Source organism: Engystomops pustulosus, chromosome 7 (genome assembly GCF_040894005.1).
Source record: "Engystomops pustulosus chromosome 7, aEngPut4.maternal, whole genome shotgun sequence".
Taxonomy (NCBI): Eukaryota; Metazoa; Chordata; class Amphibia; order Anura; family Leptodactylidae; genus Engystomops; species Engystomops pustulosus.
The window spans coordinates 60,755,153-60,782,128 of NC_092417.1; the positions used below are offsets into that span (position 1 = coordinate 60,755,153).

At 40.6% G+C, this 26,976-nt stretch overlaps 1 protein-coding gene across 2 annotated transcripts in view; it reads right to left on the bottom strand.

Moving 5' to 3' along the window:
• Positions 1 to 670: 670 nt before the first annotated feature.
• The window catches only part of SAMD4A (sterile alpha motif domain containing 4A), a 73,312-nt gene continuing 47,006 nt past the window's right edge, over positions 671 to 26,976 (bottom strand). The window contains exons 4-13 of one of the 2 annotated variants that reach the window (XM_072116125.1): positions 23,306 to 23,569; positions 19,204 to 19,313; positions 17,914 to 18,000; positions 17,386 to 17,674; positions 16,748 to 16,833; positions 14,896 to 15,014; positions 13,155 to 13,383; positions 11,826 to 11,952; positions 9,163 to 9,246; positions 671 to 7,437 (exon numbers count right to left, since the gene is read on the bottom strand). In XM_072116125.1, coding sequence (XP_071972226.1) covers positions 7,409 to 7,437; positions 9,163 to 9,246; positions 11,826 to 11,952; positions 13,155 to 13,383; positions 14,896 to 15,014; positions 16,748 to 16,833; positions 17,386 to 17,674; positions 17,914 to 18,000; positions 19,204 to 19,313; positions 23,306 to 23,569 — 1,424 coding nt within the window. In that variant the 3' untranslated portion in view covers positions 671 to 7,408. The remainder of the gene's footprint in view (positions 7,438 to 9,162; positions 9,247 to 11,825; positions 11,953 to 13,154; positions 13,384 to 14,895; positions 15,015 to 16,747; positions 16,834 to 17,385; positions 17,675 to 17,913; positions 18,001 to 19,203; positions 19,314 to 23,305; positions 23,570 to 26,976) is intronic. The other variant, XM_072116126.1, reaches the window with a different exon arrangement.

Here is a 26,976-nt window from a genome sequence, read left to right on the forward strand (position 1 = left end):
CTTTCTTCTGCTGGGCGCCGCCATTGCTCTCTCCCGTATCTTTTACTTTTTATAGCTGGATATTGACTCGTGTATAAACCGAGGGGACGTTTTTCAGCACATTTTTTGTACTGAAAAACTCGGCTTATACACGAGTATATACGGTATTATCCGGGTTATCAAAATCCGTTCTTGTTACAATTTCATATCCAATGCAAAGTACATTTTGGTTACACAGGCTCACACTGTGATGAACTGGTAAATTCACCTGTAGGCCACAAACCTGACAATGTTTGTTGGGGACCTCTGTCATTATCAGGGTCCCCTGCCAGTAAATATAACGAATACAGCCAGAGTCCACTGTTTATGTACTATTCCTGAAGCTAACACAATCAATAGCATATGCATCTTTGTATCTTGCTGGCACAGGTAAGTACTCTGTCCAACACTGTGCTTAGGTGTTTCATGGAGCATCTGCCCTTAATTTTAGAAGCATTGCTAAGGCTAAATGCAAAGACTCAATAAAAGGAATGGATTTTGAGGTATACTTCTTAGAACGTCCACCTTATGCATCAGTCCTGATGGTCACACATACTCAGTAGCACAGTCAGACCACACGACTTCTTTTGGGCATTGGAGCAAAGGAGGTTTTAATTCCCCAATACATTGAAATAAAAAACACACACGCAACAGTGTTACAAAACCTTGTATTAATCATCTCCCTTCACTTCCAATAGAATGCTGATATGAAATATAGCAGTGATCTGTAATAACATGGGAGGAAACGAGTAATAAATACATTGTAGCAAGTTGAAATACATGGGCATTTTCACCGTTCACAACATCTGAAAACTGTACACTAGCAAAGAACAGCATTTTTTTTTTCCAAACAATTCAATTTTTTTCTTCTTATATTTTGTAAGATTAAATACATGTAACAAACGTGCTAATTTCATAAAAGACAAAACATTAAAAAATATGCATTGCATGGCAACATTTAACTAGCCAAAAATATTTTTGTGCACTAATTTTATACAAGGAGCAGAGGGGGAGGGGGTAGAGAAGAGACAAAAAAAAAATAAGAGCTTGCATGCATTTACAACAGAGGTATGCCTGGATTTAGCATGCAAAAATATATATCTTATTTTTTCTTTTTAAACTAGGAGGCTTAGAATATACATAAATACACACAATTTATATTAATACGGGAGGAAGAATTTTGCTCAATACTATTAACAATCTTATTTTTCTCATTATTCCTCCCAGAGGAATTTACACTTACATCCGTGAACCCGCAGGCTGTCCATAGAGGCCGCAAATGCGACACCGTGCAGGCCTTTCAGGCAACCAAATGGGTTACGTAAAGAAATACACAAAAATAAAACTCACTTTGCAATCTGTTATGATTTATATAAAATTAACTTTAGTGTTACTACAGCTGTGTGCAAATTTAGAATTTTTGCATGATTATACGTAGGCACAGTCAAAGAAAAAGCCATAGTTGGGTCATCCCTAGCGCACGTATCACACCAGAGAACTCTATCCTCCATGTTGGCAGAGATTGGAGATGGTTGCTGTTGTGTGGCACAATCACATAAGGCTGCAATTGGTCAGTGCTAAAAGGCCGCTGAAGGTCAGGAGGCCATAGCCTATTTTGATGCCAGCTCTGCTGGCTATATTGGCAATTTCATGCTTAAAGTGCGCCTGCTGCCATCATGCATATTATGGCACACGTTAACTGGTGACACTGAAGCCTATAATATTGTTAGGCACCAGTGCCTCACAAATATATATCAATAGGCCAGACCCAAACAACCACCACCTCTTCTAGATCCAGTCACATTCTGTAGACTTGGGCCAAAGGTAGTAAACTAGGTGCTTCCAGAGCGCCCTCTACAGGGCATTTAGGATGTGCAAAAACCATTGGTCACTAAATATGTACTCTGAATAATGGCTGGATTAGAGATTATGGTACCTTGACAGATTATGGTACTTTAGCAATGAAAGGGGTTGTCCAGTAACAACATGTTATCCCTATCCTGCTGATAGGGGATAAACTTAAGAATCGGTGGTGAAGGGACTCCTGAGAAACGGGTATCCATTGCACCCAAAAAGAATGGAACAGCAAGTTGCACATGCGCGCTGCCCTTCCGTTCTCAGTCTATGGGATGAATAGAGAAGCAGGGCACATTTACGACTGGCTGCTCAAGTCATCTTGGGTACCACGGATCACCGTTCGTGGGATTCATGCGAGTCCCTGAGACCCCCCACTGATCAGCAATTTAGTCTTTGCTTTAGATTACGGACAAACTTGCCATCACTGGAAAACCCCTTAAAGACTGCAATAACAGGGTACAGGGCCAGGAGGTATAGCCGTATTTATATTCTGTGCCCAATGGAGCCTTTATGCCAGTCCAGGCCATACAAAGACACATTTGAGGGCACGGATAATAAATTTCTCTCTAATACGGTCTATTCTGGAATGAAATATAGGTGTCAATATTATAGATGTATATATTTGGCATGAATAATGGAACTAAAGCACTTTTTGAAACCCTTCCCAGAACGAAAAATTATGAGGCATTTTAAGGCACACTAACCCCAAAAATAAAGCATCCCCACCAAAGAAAGTTTAATATATAGACTAGATGTATGAAACAAAATATAGTCAAAAGAAAACTAACTGTATTTACCCAAAAATAGAACATAAAGTTTCGGACTAACACAGGGCTATTGTCATTGACTTTACCATAACAGCTTAAGTTGCATATTCTATCCCTCATTCCCTGCTGGCCTGTATGTGGACAGGTTAAAAGGCTGGTCTATGTGGGAATGTTCCTATACTGGATAATAACACGGAGGTTTAGTGGCCCTTTAAATGAACTATTCTGATAGCAATACTAAGCTATAACTTTTATCCAGAGTGCTACATTTACATGTTAGGGGTTCTTCGGGACATACACATACATGGGCTTTCCATGTTACATCTTTGTGACTGTGTAAACATTGATAGAGATGTCATACTCATGAGTGTAGCCGACTAGTGGGCGTCAGACAGTGGCCACCCACTAAATAAAGGGTTTAATGTCCATTAGAACCGGTGTAAGGTTCCCTCAAAAATAAAACTAAATATAAATTAGAACATTTGTGGTCATAGCCCATTATAGGACACAGCAGCTTCTAAGATAGCACTGAAATGAGTAGTAAATTCCTTGGCATTCTGGTGAGGCTATAAATATATTGTTCTACAACATATTTTGAGACCTACAGAGTAAACTAGATGCGTTTTAAACAAAATAAAACACAAAACCAAACACAGTGGAAGAAAGACAATGTTGAAGCCATTGCTGTTAAGGCCACTAGGGGGCAGTTATTTTCATTTTAATATGTGTTCCCTAGCAGCAGAGGAGTCGTGTACGATTATAACAATACTGTAGGTATATAGAGCACTTGTCTAGCCAGTGTCAGAAGAAAAAAAAAACAAAAAAAACACATTTCTTTTTCCTTAAGACCTTTTACAAAGCAAGACAGCAATAGAAGCAGCGACATCAAAAACTATTTTTTTTGGTACATCTGAGAACACTGTTCTTTGTTTTATAAACCACTATGGATATAAGCACCAGAGATAAGGCATCTTTTCCTAAATAGTATGTAAAAATAGCCAGCAGAGATGAGTATATCACTATGCAAAACAGCAAAAAAACCTCACTTGATAGGGACAATAAAGAAAGGCACTGCCACTTTAAATAGAACTCTAAAACCTCCAGAACATTTATATTATAAATAATTCACCTCTTTTTGTCTTTGTAAACCTGCAGTCAATACAGGACCTCTGGGAACCAAAATATAGTCATATAATCACTTTGCTGCTAGCAAAATGAATAGATCAGAAATGACACGTGTAGTTATATAGATAGATCAGTATATAAAATGTTATATGCATTTTACTTAACACTTACTGGAAGAAGAAAAACACAAATATCTCTACAAAATCTATTCATAGATTTTAGATTATAAAAACCAACCATATGGTGAGTCAATATGAAGAAATGTTATGGTTACCAGCCATAGTAAACTAGTAGAAAACTAAAAGGGCCAGGAAAAACATGGAGACTTTGTTCCACGTCTAGCGCCACCCCAGTCCACAGGTAGTTTGTGGTAGACTCAGGCTTATTCACTGAAATACCAGACAGACAGTCCATGGACGGGTATGGTGCCGGTTCTGAAAGAAAGCAGCAATGATCCTGGATATTCTATTGTAGTTGTCTTACCCTGCATGGTCAGAAACACCAACAGTTACTATATATAACTAGGCTCCTATATGGAAGATTTTATAGGCGTTATAACAGTGTACTCCTGACACTGCCCACTGCAGTATATATTTCTTTGTTCGGCACAATATACCTAAAGCAAACGAGCCATGCTAATGACAATGTTAAGGGACAATCTACACAAGGGAGGTCTCAAAGGTCGTGCTCATTCCATTTACCCCAATTTCAGTTTGACAGGTGAGGACTTTCTTTCTTCAGGTTACCACTAACCCCATGGTATGCACAGTGCTGAATTACATCCGGCTCAGAAAATAAGAGCTGCACACTGATATCAATAGGATTTAATGATTAAATGGGATTCTTCAAAAGATATTTTTATGACTTGCCACAATAGGTTTAACTGGTTAAAGTACAACAATTGTGACTCCCACCATCCCACAAACTGTTCTGAATCAAAAGGGGTCCTGTAAAACCCATCATGGTGTACAGGATTGGAAAAACAAGGCTGCTTTCTTACAAAAAGCACACCTTATAGTACCAGTCATTGAAAACAAATGGTTAATAAACAAAAAGTGCCACATATCATGGCATCACATACAAGACTCAAAAGCAAACATATCCCAATTTACAACATCCCTCCACGGAGACTGTGCAGTATGAGCAACTTTCTCTGTGCCACAAAGTTATCACCCCCCCCCCCCCCCTACATGCAGGATACTGGAGAGGGGAATTGGTTTTATTTTTTAGATTTTTTTCCAAAAGTATTTCTCAATATAAAAACCTAACCAAAGCATTAGACTTCTAAAACTAGATACTTTGCCTTAAAACTAGATTTTTTTTAAGGCAAATTAAAAAAAATAAAAAAAATCACAATAAAATAAATACATGTAAATTTGTTGTTACAAACCATTCCTTATTTTGAACAATTAGGATAGGGTGGGCCAAATTAGGTTACATATTGCCATTTGGAATACCAGGGATATGATAAGAGACTGACAACAGCCGATATGAGCATATATCTTCTGATACTACCTATGGAGTCTCTTTTCTACTATATAAGTGCATTTAGTTATTTTCTGGGAGGCTTTTCCTATTTTTATTTAACCTAAGGTTTCAAATGAAACAAACCAAATGTCAAAATATAGATTCAAAACACAGACGGAATATAAGGCCAAACAGAAGAAAGCATGCCAGTATTGTATCATCTATACCAGGTGTCTAATATTAGTCATTAAGATGGTTCCAAAATGAAGCGTTTAGATTTTGTTTTTGTTTGTCTGAACCCCATCTCTAATGCATTTGCAGGAATTGCCACATTAAAATGGCCTCATGTAGGACAGCCATAAAACATGAATCTGCTTATAGCCTACTTTGGGCCCATACTGTACCACCATGGGCCACTAATTTGACCAACGAGCAAGTAGTGTTTTTTTTCCCTTATCAATTTCAGGAATCTATAAAAGTGCCATTACTAGCATATGAGGGGAGAACATACAGCGCCATATGGTGGCATACATGTAATGCTTACCTAAAGCAACTGTGTTGTGTGCATCTCCAAAATAAATCAGCCTTTATAATTGTGACTATTACCCTTAACATGCAGTGTAATCTATAGGCAGAAGATCATATAACTGGATGAGCAGACTCTAACATATATATTATATATAGGTAGGAACGCTCCGTGCCACCCCACTTTGCTGGCGGCCACGTACCTTCCACCACCACATGGTCGCAAGAATTATCACAATTTCTTGCATTGTGCAAGAATTTGCAATTATTTCAGCGCTTCTATGTCAGAAAAATGGCATAGAAGCACTGACAAATCTCCCCCATAGTCTATAGAGAGTGCTGCCCCAAAGCCCTGTATCCCTTCATCCTGCATAGAAACCGCACAGATGTAAAATTGATAATCAATCTGCTCAGCTGCATCTGCTCTATAACTTCCTGCCTTTAGGTTAACACTGCATTTTCATAAGGACACATTCCTAATATGTGTAAGATTTTTCTTTAGAGCACTTTTTTTTGTGTGTGCCCAAGACAACACCCAAGCAGCACTAAAATCATTTAAACTGTATATAAAGTACATAACTGCCTATGTGTGCCTCATTAATTGAAAATATAAGGACTTTGAAATGTGGGGTTTGCCTAATATGGCAGTGGACGAGAAAGCACAGTTTTTCTTTAGAAACCCCCATTTTCCATTCGTTTTCCACCTTCACTTTCCACATACGTTCCATGACTTTCCATAAACATCTTCATTACACCAAGTTTTAACCCATGATTAATGATAGGCATCACAAAGCCGCCCCATAGACATTAGAGTCCGTTCACCAAATATTTTTTTTAATAATTTTCTGGAGTTTTAATAATGAGCCTTTTTTTTTTTTGGATAAATGATCACTGCAAAAAATACAGGCCCAATTTTACCACTGGGACATCGATCTCAACAACCAAGAGCTGCAGACTATAATGTGTATGGTAGCTGAATCCAGGTCTTTCTGACAAACACAGGACCCTTGGGGACCAAGGAGTCAGAATAACAATTCCTTAAGGACACTTTCTATTCCAATAAGACCATTTTGGCTCTTACATTATGCAAACCGGCTGCTATTAAAAATAAAAAAAATCCACAACCTTAAAGATACAGAAGGCATAACCAGAGAAAATGTACCCTCAATAATGTTTATGTAAACATGAGTCATTTTTTGAGACTAAAAAGGGAAAATAAATTCCAAATACTGTAAATGTATCGAAAAAAAAAAAATTCAACATAGAGAAATAACCTTCCCCTTTCTTCTATCCTTTGGTCACATGTACAGCCCCCCGACAGGTCAGACATGTATTGTCCAGTGGCACCAGAAATGTCATGCCAATCACATTTCATGTGTTTCCCGCTCAGAACATGAAGCTTTTCATTCAGGAAACAGAACACTTGGAAAAAGTTCGAATTATCGAATTGTAAAGTAACAAAATAACCATTTTTTTCTCCTTGCAAGCTCAGCTTATGTGTCCATTTCTCCGTTTTCAATTCTTTACACAAAAAAAAAAAAAGGCAAAATTGTGTTTGGCGCATCCAGGGAAGAGAGTCAGCAAATCCCAAGACTGGACCAGCAGTTCCGTGTGCTACGCCCAGCGCTGCCACGAAGTACCGTTTCGCATTAGATAGTGGAGGTTTTGTCTACGCCATCTGCAAGAAAAACACACACAAAACATATTTTCCATTATTAGTGTTATATGCAGATGGATATGTGGGACATGTAAAAAAAAAAAAAGACTTCTAATGGAACTATAGTCATATAGCAGATAAAGATGACAGTAACGGTATGAATTGGGAGCCACTGCCTTCATCTCCATCATTGAGCAATGTCACTACTGTGCGAGGCGAGATCGGCTGGTGCAATGTCATGTCATCATTCCTGTCTGCTTCAGAAAAGAGGAGAGGAATCGGGAGAATGGGTGGGCAAAACCAGATTTCTTTTTTTCCCCTCAAACTGACTGCAAATGAGTGGGGAGAGGCATTGAGAGGGGAGGGTTATAGTAAAGGGGGGGCAACAGAAAAAAGTAGGGGGTCTACATTTATCAAAACTACAGCATTATGTGCAGTTTGCCTGTAGAGGGTGCACCATGAAACAGATTAATGAAATGTGACACAAGTTCCTCATAAATCTGGCCCCTGCGCTGCTCTGGAAGTGCGCACCTTTTTTTTTTCTGGTGCACTTTCTTCATGCTGCAGAATTGTGGTGCAGACATAACTGCGGCTCAGGTCGGACAGAATTGGTGCCCATTTTTGTCTTGTCGGACATAGTGCAGCAGTGACGAAAAAAATGGTGCAAAATAAAAGTTCTTAAACTCAGACAGAACACTGGTGAAAACACTTTAATAAATGTGGGCCAAAGTGTGTGTAGGGGTTGCTTAAGAAGCAGGCTTGAGGGACACTACAGAGAGGAGTGCAGAAGGTGGGGGACTACAGAAAGGGAGGCATGGTGATTGTACAGAATGGGGTGCAGTGACGGCATTGTGCAGGGATGGCTACTGATATTGGGGATATAATGAACAAAGAAAAATGGAGCATTATACTATGTGTGGGACCATTAAAAGATGTTTTAAACGTTTTAGTTGGTGGTCTTAGGGCACTAAATCAACTGTACGTCACGGTGACCTGAAGATTTACATACCACAACATACAGTTAGAGGCACCCCATAGCTAAAGGTTTGCTCTGGGGACTAATCAATATGAAAGAGGTGGAAACACTAAAGTCTATAGCAGATATAGACCGCTGCCATAACACATTGAAGGGAGAGGGTGGTGGGGTACCTAAGGTTAGCCAGATAATGGATGACCCTTTAGACAGATACACAGACAAATAATTATGCTGCTAGGGCTCCAAGAAGGTGGGAGAATCATATGATTGTACACATTTACCATTATGAGGGAAAATCAATGGTGAGCGAGGGATGTAAGAGTCTTTCTTCTATGCTTCTGATATCAATACCTCCATCTGCTTATTAATTGTAAAATCAAAGAACACAACAACTCTTAAAATACTTTCTCAGCAACAGCAATGAATGTGGTGTATCTCCAGCGGCACAGTCACACAGTGTACAGACGTGTCTTGCTGTTACACCAGATTCTGCTTTGCAATAACCTCACATACCTCAGCCCACCACAAAACTGACTTTGGCAGCTGCAGACTGGCATTCTATCACTGGGCTGCCCGAAGCAGAGCTTTCCTGCTACACGGCTCCAAACAGCAGACTCCTCTGTAGTCTAAGTGCTGATTTCATTGGACGCATTTACAAAGCAAAGCCAAAAAATAGACATTTTGTACAAGTATTACGTCTCGCAGACATTCCACTTCCAGGCTGTCTCCTCCTTGGGTATTTTTAGCTGTGCTATATTTGAAATGCTTACCACTCAGAGCATGCTCCGTCATACTTAGACACAGCGATTCCAGACGGTTATTGATATCGGGTTCTGTTGCTGGTACCTGAAAATCTGGGGGGGAAGATGGATGGGGCGTAGTTTAAGAAAAAAAAAAAAAAAAGAACAAGTTAAGAGAGTTTGAATTTTTAGAACCAATCAATCAATCAGATTCTTTCACATGATCGCACCTTTGCGGACAAGAAATTGGTTATTATGAGCCTGTACCAGAGACTTCTAATAATAAAACCAAACAGGTATATTATTAAATCATTAGGACAAGGGCATTAAAGGGGAGGCATACAGAATCAGCAGAGCTAGACTGGTCATTGTAAGCTATTGAAGAGATTGTTGTTAGATCGTATTTGATAACTTGATGTATAAATTATTAAAATATATTATAGATTAATCACATTATTAGTTAAAGGGGTTGAACCATTACAGCACATTAATGTTATTGTTTGTATAATAAAAGGTTATACAAATTTCCAATATACTTTGATACAATTCCTCGCAGTTTTCTAGATCTCTGCTTGCTGATTACTCTCTGTGATATATCGAGCCGTGCACATGTGTGACCATGGTCAGATTTTTATCCACTGGAAGTAAACATAGAAGCTTTCTATAGAATGACAGCAAGCAGTGATCTAGAAAACTAAGGAATTGATACAGAAAGTACATTAGAAAATTGTCTAACTTTTTATCATACTAACAATAACATTAGTTTGCTGTAAAGGGAATATCCCTTAAAGTTTTTAAAATTTCCAGTAGTGGCAGGTGTGTGTGTGGCGTGTGCGTCGGTGTGGGAGTGTGTGTGTTAGTAGCAGGACTTTGAAAATTGCATTTATTTTCCAGGATTGTAGCTGGACTTTGAATCACTGAGCACAGATGAAGGAGCTGTGCTGTGTACAGTGAACAGATCTCCAGCAGAGTGCTCAAACAGAAGCCTGCTGTAGCAGTACAGCAAAGACATCAACTACAATCCTGGAATATCAATGCATTTTTTTCACAGTGCTGCTTCTACTCACAGCACACACACAGAAGGTATGGTTACACATCTCCTGGGCTGCTTCATAAAACTGTCCTTTTCTATGCAAATGTGGCAGAAGTCTTTTTGACAACCCTACCCCGGAGCACTTCTACCATGCCTGCTGCATCATCTGGCGCTGCTCTTTCCTGATGAGGTCACCTGTTTCTTGGGCTACTCATGCATATGTGCCATGTTCTCCAATGTACTGCTGTCTGATACTTGTCTAGTGATTAGCAGACAGCAATGTAGGAGGCTGGAGGAGGCAGAAGATTTGGTAGAAGTGCTATGGGGGTAGTGATGCCGGAGCCCAAAAGGGCCTCTGGTAACACCCCTAAAGCACTTCAGCCACATTTACATAAATAAAAAATTAATTTTAAAAAAGGGAGGAGCCTACTAATGTGGTTAATAGCTGCAGGTAGGATTTTAACCTTAATTCACTGGTGATGCAATATGGGATGCAAACAACAGGCCCAGGGTCAGATGACAATGGAAAAAGATTGCCTGAGCAGTAAACAAACAGCAACAATAGTCCATACGTCATAATCTGTGGCTCGGGCAGTTTGCTCCGGGCTGTGGAAACCACGTCCATGTGTATGAGCCCGCAGAAAGATATGGGGTTTTGTGCTAGCTGTTCAGACAAAATATACTTTTGTGTGAATGTAGCTTAAGGTAGCATCTTCACATATTTTTTCAGTGTATTTTTTAATTCCAAAAGCAAACTAATGTTCATATAGATCTTCGTTCTCAACTCAGTGGGGCGCATGTATCAGTTTTCTGTCTGCCATTTTTTCAAGTTTCCTGAAGTTGGCCTACTTAATCATTGCAGTGTCTCTTTCGTTTTCCCCCTTTTTTTAAACATCTGATGAGTTGCCTATTTAGTGTCACTTTTGCGACTTTTTGTGATGTGAGACTTTTTAGTCCCAAATAGTAGTTAACCAAAAGTGAATTCTGGGTCTAGCATGCTCGGTTTTGCGACTTATAAGGGTCAAGAATGGGACAATTCCAACCCTAAAAGTCACACAAGTTGAACAAACATCTTGGCTACAAAGATAAGTACTGCACACTGCATTCAATCCCTGAGGATGCTCACTTTGATACACTGCTTGATTCTACTACTTGGTACTACTATTCTGGTACATGACTGCTTGAGTGACTTGCAAGACACTCTGTGCCATTTACAGATTGCATGCATTTCAATAGAAAGGTATCTGCGATTGGCCCGTGGCACAACCCTGTGCGCTTTGATTCTGTTCCTAAACACAGTCAAAGCGATATGTGTCACCTCACCCTTAAAGTTTTGCAAAGGTCTGTTTGGAATAGTAGAAGAAATGCTGTTCTAATTACCAATCTATCCTGACAACCGGCACCCCCATTTATCAGCTGAAGCTACTGTTGTGTTCATCACAACAATACAGTTTTTTCCCTGGTTCTGAGTATTTCAGATCAGCACCATGTGCATGAATGGAACGAGCGGCCAACAGGTGATGGAACATCACAGGCTGGTGAAGTGTAAGAGGTTCTAACTGAGTAGCTGATCAGTAAGGGTGCTTGGTGTCATGGAGTTGTGGAGTATCCAAAGTTCTATAAAAGTTAAAACTAAGGAGAATAGTAGCAGAAAACGTACCTGGCTGTTGAAACATAAGCATTGTCTGTGGAGACGTGTGGACAGGCAGTGAGCGGGTTCTCTGTACAGAGCTGTGGGATCGACTTGGCATACTGTTGCTTCCTCCAGGGTTGGCGAACCACAAATTCTAATCAAATAAACCATGAGGGAATCAATTGTACAGTAAGTGATCTAAAACATGCAGCATTGATGTGGCATGTCCTAGCCCTACGCATTTGTGGCACCTTTGAGTCAACCTATTAAAAAGACACTTTAGTCAAATACCCCTTAGTTTAATAGGGCGGATAAAAGAGAACAGCAGACTATAAAGGAGATATAATTGACAAAAGTCATAATATAGAAGAGGGGACTCATTTAAAGGAATATATTATGTGTATAGCAATGCAGAATAAGTGAGATATAGGAATTTGATGGGGAGTTCCTTATCGTTTTCAGTCCCCTTACTTTAAAGCCGCAGTTTTCCAGGCAAGACTTCTGAACCAGCGCCGATCCCAGAAATAGATTTATTATAAGGCCCCTCTTCCTACACATCTGTAGTCATAAGCAATCTTTGAATAAATAGGTCCTCTTAAAGGGCCAGCCTTCGGTTGCTGCACCATTTAGAGATCGATACTGTACTTGCCAGCTAACTATACATTTATAAGCTGGAGCTGGGAGCTACACCTGGCCTGCTCCTGGTTTAACGTCTTAACATCTCCTTGCAGCCCCTTTGGTACCCCTCTGCAGGGAACACAGGAAATGCCTGCAGTCTGTTCTCACTACTAGGTTTTTTTTATTTCTTTAAAAAGATCCAGACATGTGGAAAAAATAGAACATGGTTAAGTAATCATGTGTACTAGAGGGACAGCTCCTTCTTATTTTACTCTGTCACAGGGTTTGTAATTTAGAAACCAAAACAAAATACCAGTTGCCGAAGGCACAAGTCAGGGCCCTGCTACAGCAATCCAAATGCAAATTTATGTACGTACCAAAATATTCTGGAATAGTGTGCAAAATACGAAAAAAGTTATACACCCCCAACAAGACTATTTTATATACCCCAACAAAGCATGGGGAGAGACATAGCTTCCGTAGAGAGCTCTGACAAGAATCGGTTTCATTTTAAACTAAATTCCAATAATTCAGCAGATATAGCCTGTAGGACCAAGGGACCTTATAGTCCAATACCTCTCAAAACCAGTAGTAGAATGCAGAGCTTTAGAAGGGACATCCAGATGGTGCTTTACCTTCAGCTCCATAGTCCCTACTCCATTTTTTGTACTTATAAACATATGGAAGCAATATTACACATCAAATTTCTTGATTCATAAAACATCTAGGTCGACCAACCTGCCTGCCTTGCTTCAACATTGCGGGACTGTTGGACGTTGTTCGCTGTGTGGCCCCCAGGAGATTGCTTGGACCTAGTAAACCAAGCCGCGTGCTGGGTAGGTTCCGAGATGGGATCTGAAACTGTCGAGGGTTTCTTCTTGCTATACCTGCACCTACAGATCCAGCTGTAGGCAAAGAGTTAGACTGTCCAAATCCTCGGCTGCCAATGAAGACATCAACACTTGTCCTGTTAAATGAGACATTCAGAAATGTGATTATTAAAAAAAAAAAAAAAAAACACACACACAATGGAAATAGAAAAATCAACTGAAAATATTATACAGGCGGTCCCCGACTTACAGACGACCCATAGTTAAAGACTGACCCCTCTGCCCACTCTGAAGCTCTCCGGATGCTATTACTATAGTCCCAGACTGTAATAATCAGCTGCAAGGTGTCTGTAACGAAGCTTTATTGATAATCCTTGGTCCCCTTACAGCAAATACTTTTGAATCTCAAATTTTCACTGTGGCAAAAAAAAAAAATTGTCTAAAATATACAGTTTCGACTTGCATACAAATTCAACTTAAGAACAAACCTCCGGACCCTATCATGTACGTAACTCGGGAACTGTCTGTACAACTTTACATAAATTTTCATCTTTAGCTAGGGATACTTTGTATTGTGCCCTGTATTGTTTAGGACTTTTAGCCTTTGATACAACAGCAAGGATTTGAGATGTAGATGCTCTGAAGAGTCTGAAATTTCTTAAGATCCCTTTAAAGGGGTGTTCCAATTTTAGCACATAAAAGGTTATTGTTTGTATACTGAAAAGTTAAACATTTTTCCAATATTCTATCTGAATTAATTCCTTCCGGTTTATCCTAGATCACGGCTTGCTGTAGTTCTATGGAAAGCTTCCATGTTCCAGTGAATTGAAATCTGTCCCTGGTCATGTGATGTCACACAGGTGCACGGCTCGTTATACCATAGATCTGATGACTCTGTAATATAACGAGCCGTGCACCTGTGTGACATCACATGACCAGGGACAGATTTCTATTCACTAGACGCTTTCTATAGAACAACTGCAAGCAGAGAAAAAACCCACTTTCATTAGACATATCATATTTATTTTTCGGAAATGGGAATACTATACTATCTGATAAATAGGTGTATAGGAATCAGCACACATATCCAGAGGTTGTGTGTGGCATTACAGACAATTCCTTTCTACTCCTGTTGTTGTTAATATTATTATTATACCAAACCAAGTGACAGATGGGCTTCTGTTTAGGAAAGAAATCAGATTTTTCGAACCCAGGGTTTTTCTAACCCAGTAAAACTCCTTTTTCGGGCATACATAAAACATAATGTAATTCATTGATATTTATAATATTCGGCACAAGTGTAATTCCCCTTTAAGAGAATGAAGGAAGATTGATATTCCCAATGCCCTTGCTATGCAGCTGAAATTTCAATGGCTTGCTGCTGCAGCTAGAAGACGAGTAAAACCCACATCGCTTGCTAAAATAATACATCAATGTCATAGACAATAATTGAGGTGTTCAAGGCTAAAGTGATGGAGGTTAATCCTGTGCTAAACTTCATAATATCAGATCACTGTCAGTGTGCTAATGTATGCAGAGATTTCACCGCAAAGTAAAAACACAGCCTGCAGACAGTGATGGGTTTCCCAACAAGCTGATGAAATGCAGCTAAGGTAACTAGCACACGGGGGGATCTGAACCCAACCTACTTTCTCTGCTGCCGGTACCCAGCAACATCCAAGAGGGTTTTCCGTGGAAAAGACCTGTATAGCTTCTGTACTTGCTGTTTCCATGACAACAGTCTCTTCTTCTGTGTCTCCGTAAAGGCCTGTGCAAATACATCATTTTATAGAAGACAAGAAGTGCACCAAAATAACACACACTGTGCAAGGAATGCATCCCTGCACCTATCTACAGCCTATTTAACCTCTATTACATGTACATATATGCAATACTTGTAATTATGGCAAGTATGATTCTATACCTGTGAAAATATGTAACCAAATTACTACTATCATGCATGTATAGGATAACCTAATGCAGCAACTATATGCAGTACATGTAATAGGAAGGAGAAAACTACTGGAATTATATGATAATCAGATATAATAATACAACATTTCGTTATTAGGACTTAAAATGCAATAAATATAACCCTTACATGATCACCACACAACAGATTTCTTCCTAGAATTTATCTTACGTGAAAGAGCAACGTATGAAGAACCAAGTACCTCTTAGAATCCCCTTTACCAATCCTCTCTTTATGTAGAGGGTTCTCCCCCTGTTGGACCCATACTTCTTAACAATGCCATAGTTATACTGTAATATACTGTAATACTATAATATTATCTTCATAATATCATAAACATAATATCATATTATAGTTCATAGAGGGTCAGTGAACATTTATGTACAGTTCTCTTAACCCATTAAGGACTAGGACTGAAAATGCTTTAAAGAAAATCTATCATCAGGCATCAAAATCAACTTTTAAAATTAAGCTAATGAGCCTGAAGGGCTCTGGTGGGTGTTTGCACTCCCCAACCTCTCTCACCGTGTGCTGAAACTTCCTACAAAAAAAAAAAAAAAAACGGAGAAGCTCTGGTAGTGCCCCTAAGAGCCCTTCTGGCTCATAAGCAGAATTTTAAAAGTTGATTAAAACAAAGGATGCCATGGATAACCAAGATTACCAAAGTCATGGTGCCTGGATATATAAAGAAGTGTTCCTGTCATGATGGATTTTGATGGTAGATTTCCTTTAACGTTTTTAACTTTTAACTAGCCCTATTTTTGATGGTAGATTTTTCCATTTTTATTAAGAACCATTAATGTATATTTGTGTGAAATATCAGCACTCTAAAAGTTGTTTTAAAAAAATAAAAGTGCCTTTACAGGCGGTCCCCTACTTAAGGACACCCGACTTACAGACAACTCATAGTTACAGACGGACCCCTCTGCCCACTGTGACCTCTGGTGAAGCTCTCTGGAGGCTTTACTATAGTCCCAGACTGCAATGATCAGCTGTAAGGTGCCTGTAATGAAGCTTTATTGATAATCCTTGGTCCAATTACATAAAAAAAAATTTAACTCCAATTGTCACTTGGGCAAAAAAAAAATTGTCTGGAGCTACAATTATAAAATATACAATTCCGACTTACATACAAATTCAACTTAAGAACAAACCTACAGACCCTATCTTGTACGTAACCCGGGGACTGCCTGTATTACCATGTGTCCAGCTACATTTTTGCTCCTAGGGTCTCTGTCTGGGTGCCTTGTACCCCATTTTATATTCGCGTTGCTTGTTTCTTTTTCGCTGGTTGTAATATCCATTTCTATATATTTGTTTATACGTTATGTGTGGTCGCAAGGGTTCTAGGGTGTGTGGTCCAGAAATGATATTCATAATTACAAAGTAATAGCATAGATCACAAATAAGGGAGTTTTTCTTTAGCAAGAATAACATGAATAATACCACTGGTAAATAATGCCCAGGGCCTGGCATACTCAGCATCCAAAATTATTCCCCATCATTGATGTGTCTTCGGAATCACTTACTTCATGAATAAGGCATTTGTCAATCAGCTGCAAATATGAACTGATATTCTCTTCATCAGGTCTGGACACTAGGAGCTGGGTACAGACTGAAAGCACAGAAAAATACAATAAAATCCATCCATAATCCTACATTTTACAGAAGGCTCAGACCATCTTAGCATGGCAGCTCTGGTTATTTAGATTTAAGATGAAATCAACACCAATGCAGTGACCATGTGGACTGACCAAATGGGCATTTCCACGGTCACAGGAGGATATGCACTGCCATGGACATGGCAAAAGTGTATTATGGTGGCTTCCACGGTCATCATACCTTATAATTCTAAGCCACTGTTAGCGAATGCTTTTCAGGATCACAAAAACGTGGATGCTTTTTTACCAAAACAGCAACAAATCTGTCTATACGTTATGTTAGGTATTCAAGTTCAGTTGCATTAAAGTCCCTAATATTATGTGTTTTGGAAGACATTCCCACACAAAAACATTGGAAAGGTGTGACTACATTTTCTGAAAGTTTATTCTAACAAACCTTTCAAAATACCATTAATGATTTATCCTTCTAGGTATCAGGAAAATGTGGGCATGTCTTTAGTGTTCTAAGGGTTTTATACAACATTTCAATACAGAAAGAAGCTCACCTTTACCCATCACCCTAGTAAACTGTCCTGGAAGATCTCCTTCAGGTAAAGGAACACCCCCACTCTCGCCCTCTAGGTTGCCCATATGGTGCTGTTGCATCCCACCAGAGGCAGAGTCTTTGTTGTCTGGTGCTCGACCCTCTGTGCCTAGTAAGGAAGGCTGAGAGTCCGGCTCCCGGTTGTGGTCTTCCACAGAAGTATTTTGTGTGGAAAACGATTTAATGGGTGTTAGAATCATCTGGTGCAGCTCCTGAAGAGGACTCCGCAGGTTCCCTCCTTCGAGAATGTCCTGTCCAATGTGAAATATAAATGCCATTATATTGGATTTTTGTTTCATTCTTTATTTTGGTTTTCAAGATGTGGGTACATATAGTAAAAAGGGAAAGGGGAGATTAATTGTTTGTAATGTCATTACATTTGAACATCTCAGCTACCATCACTTGTACATAAGAATAAAGTCAGTGGTCATGTTTTAGGGAACATGGACCGGTGAGAATTCTTGACCATCATTCAGATAGGAAAACGTACCCTTTCCAATGATTTCAGGAGAATGTGCCGTTCCTTCAGCTTCTGGATACTAATTACTATTTTGTGCCGTGCACCTTTTGTGACATTCTGAAACGTATAAGAAAAGCAAATAAAAACAAACAAAATTAAAAGTAGTATGTAAAAATACAAGTCATTTGGCCATTCTACAAAAACATTAAATTACAGTCACAGCTCTGGTGGGTTGACCACTCCTGGGGAATTGGGGTGTAAGATAGAGAGAGTCCTTGTAGAGGGCCCAACTTATGCATGTACAAGGTTTACAATTGTAATTCCCAAATTTTCCTTATGCTCTTAATAGTTGTCTCAAAACATCAGGAGAGTCATCGGTTAGGACCCACTGCTTTCATTTGGTGCTAAATAATGCTGCATTTACAACAATTGATCAAGTAGATCCCACGGATGCTACCACCCTCTAAAGTCACATCATGAATAAGAGTATGCTTTATAGCAGTGATGGCGAACCTATGGCACTGGTGCCAGAGGTGGCACTCGGAGCCCTTTCTGTGGGCACTCAGGCCATCACCAGAGATGACTCCAGGTATCTTCCTGCAGTCCCAGACAGCCCAGGACTTGCTGTGCACAGAGCTATTTTAAAGTGACAGCTGTACCTGGGACTATTTTCTGCTTTATTGGTGTCCTCAGGTGCTGGTATCAATGAAAACTGGGACAGAGAAGGGAGTATAAATCACAAATAGAATTTCTGTGTTGGCACTTTGCGATAAGTAAGCGGGTCTTTGTTGTAGTTTGGGCACTCGGCCTCTAAAAGGTTCGCCATCACCGCTTTATAGAATGGGTTGTCCTAAGCAGGCTTCAGACTTGCATCATTTTAGGGTTTTGAACAGAGACCTTGCACGCTAGGAAAACTTGTTACACAGAATAAAGCAGCAGCCATACAGTGTGGTTATGACAAAGTCCAGGCCTGATATAATCAGGTTAGTATTACAGTGCTACTATCCAACGGAGCCAAGTCCTGCATCATGCCAGATATTACAACACATGACCCTATAAGAAGTCATCAGATGCGATTCTACACAGTTACAAAGCACATGTCCTCTTCCAAACGCTGAAAAACTACACCTCCCAGCATCCACCCACATTTATTAAATGATGGACATTTCCTACAAATTTCTGCTTTAATAATTGCCAATAATCAATTCTTAAAGCTAGAAGCAGCTAAATTTTGTTAAAAAAGCACCAAAATCACAATGTGAAGATAGAGCTGACGTGTAATTCTCTTATTAGTGAAACTATAAAAACATGAAATCATACCTGTGCCTCCAGCTGACTCTCATTGAGGGACATCATTTCCTCATATGTCATCTGAGAAAACAGAGCCGCATACTTGTGCAAACGAAGACTTTTGAGCCATGCCGGGACATCTGAAAGAGAGATAGGAATTTTATCACAACCACCCGACAGAGATGCTTATTCTCACAGATGTGAACTAGATACATACACACATGTACTTAATGGGGTATTCCAACAAAGACAAAATTCTTAAACTCAGGACGGCAAAATAAGACAAATCTCTTATTCAATGTAATTAATACAAACTCAGCATTTCACAGACTGAATTCTAACATGTTTCTATCAGTACTGCTGACATGCTTTTTGGTTGTCCATGGATCTGACCGTAACCTGAGTCCAGACTATGGTCAGACAGGTCTTTCTGTCTGGTCAGATTCCTCTCCTGTTCTGCAAGAAGAGGAGGAGGGAGGGAGGAGCACTTCCTCTCCAAGAGGAGGCCACATAAGCCTCTTGACCCAACAGGGGGTCACGATCTCATGACTCTGATCGGTCTCATCTAGCATTTTCTACATGTTGGATATTCATGGCATCTTCAGAAGCTAAAAGGAAAGTGTAGCTAGATGTTGTACCATGATAAACTAACCACATTGGGGGAGATATATCTGTCCGTGTACACCAGAATACTGTAGTAATTTGCACCTGATATGGAGTGTACCACACTAATTGAGAGTTTTAGACCATTTTAGGCGGTTTTCCCAACTCGTCTTAAAAGGGGCATTGTCCCTGTAAAAGGGGTGTGTGTGGCCTGGCAGGAAATTGGCCATGTGCTCGAAAATTCAACATTGTGGTACATCAAACTAGACCAACATATAGGAGATACAAGGTACGATTCACCAGTCTTATACTGCACAAGATTAAAAATCCAGCATCAGACACAGTTAATACATCTCCTCCATTATCATCACACAGCAACAGGAGACCTCTCATGCACGAGCATAGCACAGAGGAATCAGGAAGTGTCCACTCATCTTTTGCCCACCCACAGTGCAGAATCTTAGGCTACACTCAAACAACATATATACATATGTACATACGTTCCTCATAGGCCGGCAATGGATCCACAGTGCGTTAGGGTGCAGCATACCAGCGGCACTGTACACGGGGAAAAGATAGTACATGTCCCATCTTTCCCCATGTTACAGTGCCGTGCGTCACTATGGAGAGGGGAGGGGTCACCACTCCTCCTCTCCATCGCGGCGAACACATGCTAAATCAGCAGTAAAACTGAGTAAAATTGCATAGTAATTACGGTAGTTAAAAAGTGATCTTTTTCATGTAAGCATCACTAGGGGATTTAGTTGGGGTGGGGGGTTTCTTACTATCATGGGCAAACATCATCAAACACTTCACTACTACTTTAAGCACAATAAATCCAAGAGTAAGTTTCATATTTTTATGTAGGATATCCCCATTTATTGTATTATCTTGTATTAAATAGCCAAATGTATAACTTGCAGCTCATGGGTTCCAAAGCAATGGGAGAAGAGACAACTTAAGGTTAAGCTCCTGGCCATGTGTAGCCCCTTCTAGTCACACTCCTGTACATAGCCCATATTCCTTTGTTATATTTAATGTATACTTATACACAGAATGAAATGTACATCCAACATGTAAAAAGAAAGAGTCAAGTTTACAGCGTGTCTGATCGAGCAGATTCATGTCTGGAGTCTGGGGAGCGCCCGCAGGAGATGAAAACCTGTGCCTACAGGGTTCAGGCACGTACATTTTGCCTTTTAGAATTCATAGAGGTAGTTTATAGTATGTGGGAAAAGACGCATTTCAGATATAGAGACAAAATCAAGTAATTAAAAGATAAACTTATAAAAAAACGGTGCCATTAATGAAGGATAGTTTTTGCTTTTCAGTATTTATTCAGCAGATATTGTTACGTGCCTTTCCCTGCAGGTGTTAGCTCCCAGCATTGTAGTAACATTCAATAAAGTAAATGCACCACTTGCCGCTAGATGCCATTAGTGTAATTTTCAGATTATATATAATACAACGTCACCCAGCTGCCACACTCCTCCCCGCTATCTTTACCCCGTGCCTACTTCCAGCCCAGGTCATTCAGGGGACATGAAATTTTGCAGCTGTCAATAAAGAATAACTGAGCCCCAACAAGTGTGCCTCATAGATAATAAGCATGGATCAAAGATGCTATATACATCTACAAGTGGAGCTAGACAAATATTCCTGTAGGGGAGGGGAGCCTGGCATGACTTGAGTCGGGGAATGCTAATTTTATGCCATTCAAGTCTTTATGCTTTCTTTGGAAATTGCACATGGCCCTTGAGTCATTTGCCATAGAAGTAGCAAGAAGTATTTTCTGATGAAGTAAGGTCATGAAACAGTTCTGATACAGAGTAATGCAGATCAGCAACAACTTCCTATAACCATAGGCTACGTTCACACATGGAGTTTGAAATGCATTTCAAACACAACAAAGAGGCGTTTGGCCCAGTTGCACATGCGTTTCCACGCAATAACGAGCACTGGATTGGTTTTGTACTGTTTACAGTGAAAACGCATAAGCAAGCGTAAAACAGCTGTCGCTTGTGTTTGTATGCACCATGTCTCCCCGTAAGTTACTTTACTGCCCACTGAATTTAGACGAAAGCGATGGTGTGGAGTCTAAAGACGTTGCTGCAGTTTTCTACTAATCTAATCACCGGAGCAGGATCGGGTCCTGCTAGGGAGAAGGGAGATGTGGTTTATCACCCCTTCTCCGCTCCTCACAGCATCTCACTGAAGTAGCACAACGCAGAAAGGAGCAGACACGGCACTGCCGCCAGCTCCATAGACTCGGCCGTCAAGTGACTGCTGGGTCTAAAGGAGTTAACCAGAGCTGCTGGGTCTAATTAGACCCAGTCCAGCTTTGATTAACATCAGCAATCACAGGTGGTGGTTTCCACCTGTAACTGAGGCTCTGAAGGTGATGCCACACATGGAGTTTTTAGTCAGTTTTTTAAGCAAGAATTTTCAGTCCATTAAATAACGCATTTGTTTTGAAAACCCCTGTGGTTTTGACTCTTGTCAGTTTTGACTGACAAAAACGGATGCGATTTAAAAAACGGCATGGGTTTTCAAATCGCATGCGTTATTTAATGGAATGCTTAAAAACATACTAAAAACTGACTATTTTTACTACTATATGCATCACATAAGCAATTGGGCCATGTCCTTCCCCATATGGTATCTGTACATGATGAGAAATGGCTGCAGGATTTACCCAGCATCAATTTTGCAACTATTCCTCAAGTATTGTAGTGGAAACCAGTTTGTGTGGATAAATCCCATTCAGTACACCGGCACCAATTTTTGGCAAAATATAGGACAGACACTATGACCATGTGCCATATACCTCTATATGCGTGCTGTAATACGGATGCAAATTGTGTAGCTGCTTCACTGACCCTCATACAGTTGTGTGCATGGGGCCTAAGGATATTCCACTTTTAATATTCATTAATTGGGAGTGTAATTAGAGACTTTTTAAAAGTTGGTTAAAGTCTGAATACTTAAGCATTCATAAACCTGCAAATCAGAGACAAAGCATGGGGTCAGTTGTACTTCGTTTTGAACTTAAAAAGTCGTATAACAAAGAAAACCTCTGTCTTGGAAAGATACATTTAGGAACACTACAACAGAAACAACCACTGGCTTACTTCTTAAGCCCCTTGCATAGTCGCAAAAAAGCACCTAAAAAGTCCCAAAACTCAAAAAACCTAAAAAAAAAAACTTGCAAAAAGAAGAGAAAAAACCCCAGATCAAGATAAAGACAAATGTCCCCCATTGACGAGTTCCCACCAATTGCAGACCCAAGATATGCCCATCTCCCATGCTTTACACTGCCCAATTCAGCCACATGGAGCAGGAAGACGTGTTTTTAGTTTCTTTTATGCGGTCCTAAAAAGTAGAGAGTAAGGGAAAGCCCTGACACATGCACGGGACAGATTCTCTCGCTTTACGTACAAAATACATTTCAACAACTTCTACAGACAACCACTTTTAACACTGTACAAGAAGAACACGCCTTTCCCTTTAATGATTCTACAAGACTTACCTTTCATACCACTTCCTTCATCTTGGAATGTATTACGCGCAGAAGAGGGGTCTTCTAAGTGCTCACTCCCACCACTCCCTGAAGAGGCTACGCTGCTTTGTGGAGACAGGGGGGCATGATCAGATGAAACACCTTGTGATCCTCGAGCTCTCAAATCTTCATGTGACATCCACCCATGTCCCAGCGGTTGATTTGGCACATTCATGGGCGGGGTAAGGGACACAGATCTTTTCAAGGGACTATGGTGTGTCTGGCCTGAGAGAACTGAAAAATAAGGAAACTTTATGGATAAAACTCTAGTACAATGACATTCAAAGTTGTGCCAAATTGGTAAACTGTAATTATTTAGTATTCTTTATTCTCTATGCAGTTATTTAAAGCAGAGCCACAATGAAGAGTTGGATGTTGACCTTGGGCCATCACAAAAGCCTATCCTATGCTGCATCTACACATGTATAGTCAGTAGGCCAACAGATTACAATTCCTTAACTCTGGCATCAGCATCAGACTCAATGATATATTTTTCGGTTCTCTTGTGCCACCTTATACTTGGAGAAACTATAGCACAAGGCACTTCTGAGCTCCATGTTCTTAGATGGGACTACTACAGAAATTGGTACTGGACTCTGGTATTCTGTCAATGGCAGCCCCATTAATAATTGAAGCAGCAGCAGCATGTTTGTACGACCAATGCTCCATTTACAACCTTCCCATATTTTGTGAAAAGGGGAGGAGTTACATATGTGGCCAAACTCCTTTATTTGGTTTCATTCCCTTGACACTGAAGTTGCACTTTCAAATCAAAAGTAGAGGTGTAGTGACCCAGAAGGGGGTCCCAACGAAAGCTACAATCAGCTTTGTAACTATGGCCACTGTGTGAGAGAGCCATGTGGAACAACACTGCTACCTACTGATCTGTACAGGTATTTATGTTCACAGTTAACTAATTTACATATTTGAATATTAGTATCTTCTGTGCTTTACTGTTCAGAATCCCCTGGTAGTACGCAGGCCGTTTCATTGGCTGGCTTCCCAGAACTTTCTAGAGAGAGATCCTATAGTTCTGAGGGATGAGAGTTGGAGGTAGAGAGTCATTGCAGATTTGTATGTAGTAGATTGAGTGAACTACGGCAAGAACAAAGGAACTGAAGAAGATTGTTTTAGCCCCAAATTAAGTGGATAATGTGAACCTTACAGCCAGCAGCATGAGCATGCAATCCAGACCATAGCCAGAGCCAGATTTAAAGCAAATACTACTACAGCCTAGCCTGCTGGCAGTGGCAGATCCTACACTGCCATTAACCACTATTCGAAGTTTGGTTTGGACAATAAATAGACAAACAAACTGCTTAACGAGAGAGGAGAGGGAGAGGGACACCATGACCCCCCAGATACTCCTGGCACCTATACCAGTTACTCTCTGGACTGCTATTGCCAGTTCCCTAGTAGGCCCTGGGGGACACATGGGGAGGGCAAAATTTGGAGACCACTGCATGAAGGGGTTTTCCCACCAAACAAGTTAGACTCTATCCACAAGACAGGCTGGTGCCACACGTAGCGCTCAGGGCCCAACTTGCTGATCATCAATGCTGAGATTCCTACAGATCAAGAACAGGGGGGGGGGGTTCGATTGGGTCCTAGGAACCTCTGTCAGACCCCTTGCTACTTGGCAATCTCAGTCAGCTCCTTGGAGAGGAATTTAAACAGGACGGACATGCCCAGCCATCTGCTTCACTCATCTCAGGGAGCGACGAAGGGTCCGATAACGGTACCTCATACCCCATGCACCTCGTGATCTGTTGGGGGGGTGTCATCATGGAGACCCCCACCGATCAGCAAGTAATGGCCTATCCACAGGATAGGGCCTAACTTGTTTGGTGGAAAAACCCCTTCAAGGAAGTTATCTTTGGGGAGGCCAGGGAGGAATTGTATGAATGAAAGATACAGCTCTGCCTGAGTTCGGCAACTGGTTTAGAAAGTGTAATCCCTGGAATAGATCGCAGCAGCATGCTAGCGGCACAAGCCGCTTCTACACATTCACAGCTAGACACATGTTGGATTACTTGCTGAACCTCATCTTTAGCCACAGCAGAAATACAAATATGGTGCATGGTTTGATATATAAGGATTTGCATGATCTATAAGGATTTATAACACACCTGTTGCTCACTTATACTCAATAGTTCTCATTTCTGCAAACCACAAAACAGTTGTATTGTCAAATAGGGTACATTTACACGGACGTCTGGGTGGGGGATGTATGTGCAGGCGCAAATTTGAGGTCGCATACACGTCCCCATAGATGGCAATGGCGGCCCGGTGTTTTCAATGGAGGGGTCATCTCCTCTCCAGCGCACAGCGGTATGCATACGGCTGTATGAATGTACCCAAAAGAAAAAAAAAATCTGCCAAGAAGAGTGGGTTATCATGGGACATTACAATGAATTACTGGGAACATCAAGAACCAGCAGAAGATACCCTGATTTAAAGGGAATGTGTCAGAAGTGTTGACCATAAAAAGCTGCAGATAGTGTTAGGTAGCAGTCCCAGACAATGGATTCATCTCCATGGCTACTACCCAACATTGTCTGTGACATTGTAACAAACAGTGGAGGTGGCAGGTTCTCCCAGACTAGTTACATTGAAAAAAAAAAAAAAAAAAAAAAAACACCCTCAAAAGAAAAAAAAATCTGTTCCAGGAAGCAAAAAGAGGGGGATGCAGAGCCTGCACAATCTACCCAACATCTTTTGAACTGCACTGGCATCCATCATAACTGCGGATAAAGGTTTAGCTATGGTAGGGCAAGTTGGAAGGGGTTTTCTAAAACTAGCACCTGCCCCCATGCATTTCAATGGGCCCATACACACAGCAGTGGTTTCCACAGCCCCATGTGTGAGCTGAACTGCAATTATACAGCAGATTCTATTCATACGAGAGTCAATTATTTTTCCATTGTCATCATTACAACAGAGGACCTCGCACAGTGGTAACACACAGGTCCACCGTATGCAGCCTGCAACTGCACACATTGGTGTACCGGTAGCCTCAGTGATGGAGGGAAGGGGGCAACACAAATATTTTTCTATTCTTTTGCATTGGCAACGCCAGCATACTATGAAAGCCAAACAAGCAAAATTCAACCAGACGGAGGGTATAAAATCCATTGAACAATCCAATACAGTTATCAAGAGCGCAATAAACTGTTCTAGGCGTGCTAATTAAATCTACGCGTGAAATATGGAGCCACAGCGTTGTGTAATTCCAGTTACCGGGGAGGTAAGACACAGTGGAAGCTTCTCAAGAGCTTAATAGAAACCTTTATTTACGATATGTCGCTCCCCTTTATTTCCATCTGTGCACAGTTCACTGAATCTGAAAGCAGAGTTTTTAATGCCAGACCCAAACTGCATCAATCATACTCCAATAGTCACTGAAGCTGGGCTGTCCGTGCAAGCCTGCAGGAAGATTGTACTTGTGTAGTATACACAGTCCTATGTTGTTATCTTTAATTCATTCCATTAGGTCTGCATGTATTAATTGCATCAGTTGCTTTAGTATATGACAGTGGTGGCGAACCTATGGCACTGGTGCCAGAGGCAGCACTCAGAGCCCTTTCTGTGGGCACCCGGGCCATTGCCCCAGCACACCAGACAGAAAGAATCTTCCTGCA